Source organism: Oxyura jamaicensis, chromosome 1 (genome assembly GCF_011077185.1).
Source record: "Oxyura jamaicensis isolate SHBP4307 breed ruddy duck chromosome 1, BPBGC_Ojam_1.0, whole genome shotgun sequence".
Taxonomy (NCBI): Eukaryota; Metazoa; Chordata; class Aves; order Anseriformes; family Anatidae; genus Oxyura; species Oxyura jamaicensis.
In genome coordinates this window covers 57903622-57910838 of record NC_048893.1, presented here as the reverse complement: position 1 = coordinate 57910838, position 7217 = coordinate 57903622, and the positions used below count along the sequence as shown (strand labels likewise).

The window sequence follows — 7217 nt, the reverse complement described above, 5'->3', positions numbered from 1 at the left end:
AGCAGGGTTACAGACAGACCTTATCTTGCTGGCTTTGGTAACAAAAATATAGATAGCTCTGCTACCCCATGCAAGTTCACCCGTGATATTTCAGGAGAACAGCAACAGAAACAAATCTGATATGTTTAATCTAGTTTATAGGAATTGTGGAAATATTTTTTTTTTTTTTGTGAAAAGGAACGGTTAAATGAGCCATGCGAACTGTTATCACCATAATTGCCTCAAAAAATCCCTAAATTACATGCAAGAAGCATTAATCTCATTTACCATAAAATGTCCACATATGCAAGAAGCATTAATCTCATTTACCATAAAATGTCTGTAATGTAAGTTTTCCAGGCAATGCTACAGCAATTTAATAATGTAAATGCTTAGTTAAATCTTATCTGAATCTGTTGGTCTGTAAAGTTGGACAAAAATCTCACAAGAATATGATCTTCTGTGAACTTTATGGTACTTCCTGCTTTTAATTTGGCAAAAGAAAAACACTACATAGAAAACTGCAACACGGCACTTTTTTCCCCAGCTGGAGTTAGGAAATGCAGGGTATGAAAAGTGAAAAACAGAGAGTACAGGAAAATGATCCAATTTTTTAAAAAATAAAACTTTTGAAAATGTTTTAATTGAACTGGTGTGTTAAACTGGAGCTTACGATGGTTGAACCTCCAGTGGAAGAATTTATTTAAAAAATAAAATATAAATTGCTAATATCCAAATTTACACTTTGTATGATTTAGAAGTGTATTTTGTATCAGCACGCATATTGGATGATGAGTGTCAAATTAAGGAATAAATACTGCACAGTATATAACTGATAGCAATTGATACCCTACAGATGTGCACATACATATGCAGGTGTTTAAAGACAAAGTCATGAAGGGAAGATTAAAGACTAACAGTTACGAAAATGCATTCCAACTGACATGAGCATTGCAAAGATGTTAATCTTAGAGATGCTGAGGCTAACTTGGAGGCAAGTTGGAGTGCAAGTTAGCTGAGGATAACTTGGAGTGTAAGCAAAAGCTGTGTGTACAGATCAAAATTTTGTCTTCATCATTAGCAAAAAACATCTTGTGATTAGCATGCACTAAGAAGTAAGGACAATAGCACAGGTTTCAAAGCACTGAAACTGATCTGCTACATATATTTTTGTATGCACAAAATCAGAGCCGCTAGTCACTTGCAAAACAGAACTGCACAAGCTGAAAAAACTGGCAAGTGCTACTGTAACTTAAAATGTTCATATGCATTTTATATGCTTATATACTGTTACAGGTCCCCAGACATAAAATTCTGTTAGAATCAGCATAGAACTCTAATAGCTATACAATTGAGAGGTAAGTTAAACAGAAACAAAAAGCTGATCCAAAAAAAAAATCCAGACATGGTGTCACCTGATCCTCCATAGGGGCAACAGTTGTTTTTGCTAAGGTGGTCCAATGAACAGCTGAAAAGGTCAAAATGTGGATTAGCATTTTTTTGATTTCCCATGGAGTCTTCTAACTCCATGCTTTCAAAGGGAATTCTGGCAAAGCTTTCCATACAGAACTCATATTGCCTTAGTGATTTTCCTCCAACTGAATCAAAAAGAAAAGCATCTATCTCAGTAATTTAGGTATGTCAGAATATGTACAAAGCTAGCCAGCAGAGGGTTCACAGAATTATTACCCTTGACTGTTAAGCATACCGAGAAATGCAAATCTCAGCTGTTACATAGGTTCATTTTAAAAAATAAAATGAAAATGAAATGATAAATGGCTTACAGTTCTCTGAAAATGGCTCTTTCATTTTCAGTTTTCCAGCTTCCATGCTAAGGCAACATCAGAGGATTAACTAATTCATTTGCTCTGTAGGGAAGAAGTTGGGAAGCATGATTAAAACATCAGCTCTTCATTATTATTTTTATTTTTAAATACCTATTTTACACATGAAAGAATTGGTAGGAAAAGCCTTGAACTTGGCAACATCATTCCAGTTCTTGGTAAATTGCTTTATGTAGTCCTTAAAAACAGACTATTAAAAACCAAGCATCTTGCTTTCTGAATTATGTACAAAACAAAAGAATTTCTGCCCATTGCCCCCTTGCAGTTTGAGCAGCTGCAAATAAAAAATAATAATAATAAAGAATCTCAATCAAAGCGTACCTGCACATGCCTAGTGCAAATTGCCTTTGTCGATATGTACTGAGTATAAAGTATGATATTTGGCATACCATGGTGGTATATAAAGTTTCGCACTGAAGGGCAGAAGAAAAGCTGTTTCAGTTTCACCATAGTACATTTGCAGGAGGATAGCAGTGCCCCAGTCCAATACTTTCTTTCAGACCCACAAAGATTTTCAGCTGCGTCTGTGAGCCAGTTAAATCTCCTGTTAAACCTATTATTCTCTGGTCAAAATCTGTGGATAAGAAGTGAATGAAGTGTTATATCTTGAAACATCCCCTGCTCATGTTGCAGGATAAGTGCACACCAGTCAAGACTGGACAGCCTTCCAAAACTATCTTGATGTTAACACGTTGTGTAAGTTCTACCTCAGCATTTTCTAGTTTCCTACACACAGGGATTTCCTTTTGGTTATATATATTCAGCCAGTTGCTTTTAACTCTCTACAGCCCAAGACAAAAAAGGGAAAAGTTATTTATTTATTTATTTATTTATTTTATGGCTTTAGGCAGCTGAGTCCAAATGGAAAACAGTTAGTGCGTCTCTGGCAACCAGAACACAAAAGAGTCCTGCATTATATGGACTCGAGGGACTTGAGTCCTATGGTAACACCTGGAACAGGTCCACTGGATCCTCTGGATGGTGACAGGGAGGAGATGAGTCAGACTGCTGCTCACTGCAGGAAGCATATTAGATGCAGTAAGTCCACTTGCTGTATTACAAGGGAAAATGGTGAAGGTCCTTACAACTTGGCTGCTTATCTGCACTTTGAAAATTTCATCTGTGTTCTGGCACATCGTTTAAGTAGGTTCTGCTTCCCATTTCTGGAGGGAAATAATTTAAAGCACAAATAATACATTTCATCTAGAAAAAAAAAAAAAAACACATTTAATGCATTCACCTGTAATTAGTATGTAGATTTCCGCAGAACTTAGGGTATATTCAAACAGTAATGAGCAGCTGTAGGTCTCCTGTGAAAGGAGTCTTCTATCCAACAAGCTACTGTGCAGCAGCTAGAGGAAGGCTGGAGCTGGTTAATTCATAGCTGGTAACTGAAAGCTGAATGTAATGGAAATTCCAGCAGCATCACAGGAAGAAGCTGTTTTTGCCAGGCTGAAATTTTCAGCAGATATCAGGCCATGACCTATCTTAAAGTAAGTTAAAAATATTGAAATGGGATTACCACCGCTTCCTCTTTAAAACTAAATATCTTGAGATGGTTTTTGGATGTAATCTTTGCATCAGTATACACATTGTGTCCAACAAAACAATGAGAAACTTCTGAAAAAGACCAGTAAACAAAACTGAATAAATTTTTCTGAGTATTCACATGCAGCTTTGTTGTGGTTTAACCCAGCAGGCAGCTGAGCACCACACAGCCATTTCCTCACTCCCCCTGCCCCACAGTGGGATGGGGAGAGAAAAAAAATAAAAAATAAAGTAAAAACTTGTAGGTTGAGATAAAGACAGTTTAATAAGACAGAAAAGGAAGGGAAATAATAGTAATGATAGGAGAATGTACAAAGCAAGTGATGCATAATGCTCACCACTCGCTGACTGATGCCCAGCCCCCATCCTGAGCAGTGACCCCCCCTCCCCCCCGAGTTTTATTGCCCAGCATGACACCACACACACGCTGTGGGACATCCCTTGGGCCAGTCTGGGTCACTTCTCCTGTCTCTGTCACCTCCCATCTCCTGGTGCACCCCCAGCCTCCTCGCTGGCAGGGCAGCATGAGAAGCTGACAAGTCCTTGGCTCTGTGTAAGCACTGCTCTGCAACAACTGAAACATCCGTGTGTTATCAGCATTATTTTTCTTCTAAATCCAAAACATGTGCATACCAGCCCCTATGAAGAAAAACAACCCTATCCTGGCTGAAACCAGGACATCTCTTTACTTGATTTTCCCCAGGACTGACAGCAGAAGATCCAAATGGTATTTGGGATGTTAAAGAAATGGGGGTTTTCAATATAAAATACTTCTCAAATTTATATCCATTATAACATTCCTATAACTAGGCTCAATATGTAAAAGCTCAATATGTATCTTTTCATAGCTTCTGAACTCCGTTCTCTGTTTTTTCATGTTTGGGCTCTATCAAAGCAACTGGTTTCTCAGCTCCTTTGTAAATGTTAGCTCAGAAATTAAATCAAGGGTTGTTACTGCCTGCCAGTTTAGAGTTAACTTTGCGAACATTCACCCTACGGTGAATTGGGGATCTTATTAATGTTTACAAATATCTTACGTGTGGGAGACAGAGGGATTTGGCCAACCTCTTTTCAGTGGTTTGTGGGGACAGGACAAGGGGCAATGGCCACAAAATGGAGCACAGGAAGTTCCACACCAACGTGCGAAAGAACTTTTTCACGGTGGGAGTGATGGAGCACTGGAACAGGGAGGTTGTGGAGTCTCCTTCTCTGGAGATGTTCAAGGCCTGTCTGGACGCCTACCTGGGCAGCCTGCTCTAGGGAACCTGCTTTGGCAGGGGTTTGGACCCGATGATCTCCTGAGGTCCCTTCCAACCCCTACAATTCTGTGATTCTGTGAGGAAGAGCATCCTTGGTGTATGTGGCATGCAGACATTATCCAGTCTTTTACTATCTGTGGCTAAGAACCTAGAGAGCTTGTCTCTTATGGAAAACCATCAAATTGATGTTAGAATGGTTGCTTCTACTTCCCTTTGAAAGACAAAATACAAATTCAATCTGGGACTTTCCCATATGAAAATAATAAAAAAAGACACCTGGAACTGGAAAAGTTGTATTATTCAAGCAGATTAACTCCAGAACAAGCAATCTATGAACTAACGGACTAGGAACCTGTAAGGGGGTGCTGCTGTCCCATCCTAGGGTGCCATTCTGTCGCCTGCAGCTGCCCTGTCTTGGTCGCAGGTGCAGGTCGGGCAGTGTGGGGCTGCCAGGGGCTGCCAGCTGGGTGGCTGCAGCATGGCCATAGCAGAGGCTGCTGCCAGCAAGGACTCTGGAAAGAGCGGGTGGCCGGAGGGAGGCAGGGCAGCCGAGGGAGCCTTCGGAGCTCCTGCGTTTGGGCACAGGGGTATCTGGGAAGGTAGGATGTGGTGTGGGGAGGGAGCAGGAGCGGCGGCTGAGGTCTGGCTGCTGCCTGATAGCAGCAGGGAGGGGTCCAGATGCTGCTGCTTGTCCCTACCTGCTGCTGCAGCAGGATCTGGCAGGGTGGGAGCAGCTCCCTGCGAGGCTGTATGGGCACCACTGGCTTGAGGGCTGGCTTTTGCCCAGTGCTTGGGGAGTGGGGACCCCGCGGGTGCTGCTGGCTGTGTGTCTTCTGCTGGAGCTGCTGCCAGCGGGTCCTCCTCATCCATATCAGCACCTATCCACCCAGGCTGGGCATATAGGGTGCTGCTGGGGCAGCTCTCATCCAGCTCTGCCTGCAGGGCTTTCCTCTTCAAGGCACCTCGTCGCTTGCAGTGGGGAGAATCTCTCTTGAAGATGGGGTTATAGTAGTAGAGTATCTAAAAAATGCAGAGGAGAAGAATTAGTTGCTACCAGTCTGGGACTGAGAAACAGCAAGATACAAGAACTAAGATTTTTAATTGTTAAAGGCAATCATGGGTTGCAAACATCTGTTGGTCAGTTTAAGCCCAAAGCTTAGGCCGACCAAAACTTAATGATACAGTCCTGATGATACAGTTTTGGTACGTTGCAAATATCTTAAAATAAATAGGCTCATCATAGCCCAATTTATTTATCTTTCTGTTCCATGGGTTCAAACTCATTGGGTACAACCCAAATGTATTATCTGCATTTCTACTACTCAGCAATGCTACCTCAAAAATACCTGGAAGTAGCCTGAAAAAGAAATTAAGATCAGAACATCTACTGTTATCCTCATCTCCTCCATTGCCAAGGCTTATTTTATTGGAACATCCATCTGTCCCACCAGAATATTGTGAGAATTGGTTCATGTGAGGAGCAATTGAGGTACCTTCCTACGAGCAGAAAACGCATCCTCTTCTTTCAGAAATTCAGGAAGCGAGGGAGATCTTTGCAAGCGCTGTTGCAGTTTGGTGAATCCATACAGATTCAGTTGACGAATGAAACTTTTAATACTTTTGGTCTCAAAAATTTTCAGAGGTCTTGTCCTTCCCAGCACTTCCACTTTAAATATTTCCTCATCGATCACAATGCAGTTTCCAGAGTGACCCCACCAGATGGCCTTAAATTCGTCACTTTCAGCCAGGTGCCAGAGTTTCTTTGGGAAGCTGAGGGATGAGAAGACATTGCCATTGCCAGCGTTCTCCTCAGAAGAATTATGAGGGACATGTTTGGTCTCATGGTCATCAGTGAGAGCCTGGGGATCTTTTTCTTCCTGCATTGATGCTACAGGAGCATCACAAGCTGCTCCTTTATCCTGTCCCAGAGGTTCAGGAGGAGCAGAGTCCGAAGACTCAAGCAGCTTGTCTGGAGCAAAAACGTATGATGTTTCTTCTGGAAGTGGCTCCTGTTTAATTTCATTTCTCTCGTTGTCAGTGGAGTTTCCATCTGCAGCCATTTCTGTGAACAGCTACTTTTTGTCCTGCCAGTGAGCAAGTGAGACTGAACGGACTGTCTGGGGGTTCTGGTGGGGGAAGTTCAAACGTCACCATGACGCCCCTGTGTCACCACGATGATATCACAGTGTGGCTCTGGCTGGAGCAGCCAGAGCAGACATGTTTCTGGTCCTGCACACAGCTATGGGTGTTTTGACTCAAGAGCAAGGAGCAAATAAAGCTATTTAAAGGGGATCCCTCCTCACCTGGACCTTGCTTCCCCTTCCCTGTGTGGTCCCCTGAATAGCCCCCTTCTGGCCTCCTTGGTGACCCTCTTGGTTCTCCAGCTGGGGAGGGAAATCAGTCTCCCAGGCAGGCAATGTTAACAAAAGCAAACAGCAATCTCTTACCAGTTTGTCACTGTTTCTTGCAAATGCTTAGTGACTTCAATAGCGCTGCTTCAGCAAGGTGATGCTCTGCAATGTCGATGGTCTGCCAGAGGCTGCTCTGTAGGTCCAACTACAATAAGACACTACGTCTTATTTTGCTA

At 42.3% G+C, this 7217-nt stretch overlaps 1 protein-coding gene across 1 annotated transcript; it reads right to left on the bottom strand.

The window, feature by feature from the left end:
• Nucleotides 1–4984: 4984 nt before the first annotated feature.
• On the bottom strand, nucleotides 4985–6771 carry LOC118175557 (heat shock transcription factor, Y-linked-like). The gene is made up of 2 exons (XM_035341918.1): nucleotides 6124–6771; nucleotides 4985–5650 (listed from the first exon to the last, which is right to left on the bottom strand). Exons 1-2 carry the CDS (start codon nucleotides 6688–6690, stop codon nucleotides 5009–5011), a joined length of 1209 nt encoding a protein of 402 aa, XP_035197809.1. The 5' UTR covers nucleotides 6691–6771; the 3' UTR covers nucleotides 4985–5008.
• Between the last annotated feature and the right edge of the window lie 446 nt (nucleotides 6772–7217).

Coding starts and splice junctions, on each gene's coding strand:
- LOC118175557 (XM_035341918.1), bottom strand. CDS start 6,690: ATGGCTGCAGATGGAAACTCCACTGACAACGAGAGAAATGAAATTAAA. Junction 5,651..6,123: donor CGTTTTCTGCTCGTAGGAAG/GTACCTCAATTG, acceptor TGCATTTTTTAG/ATACTCTACTACTATAACCC.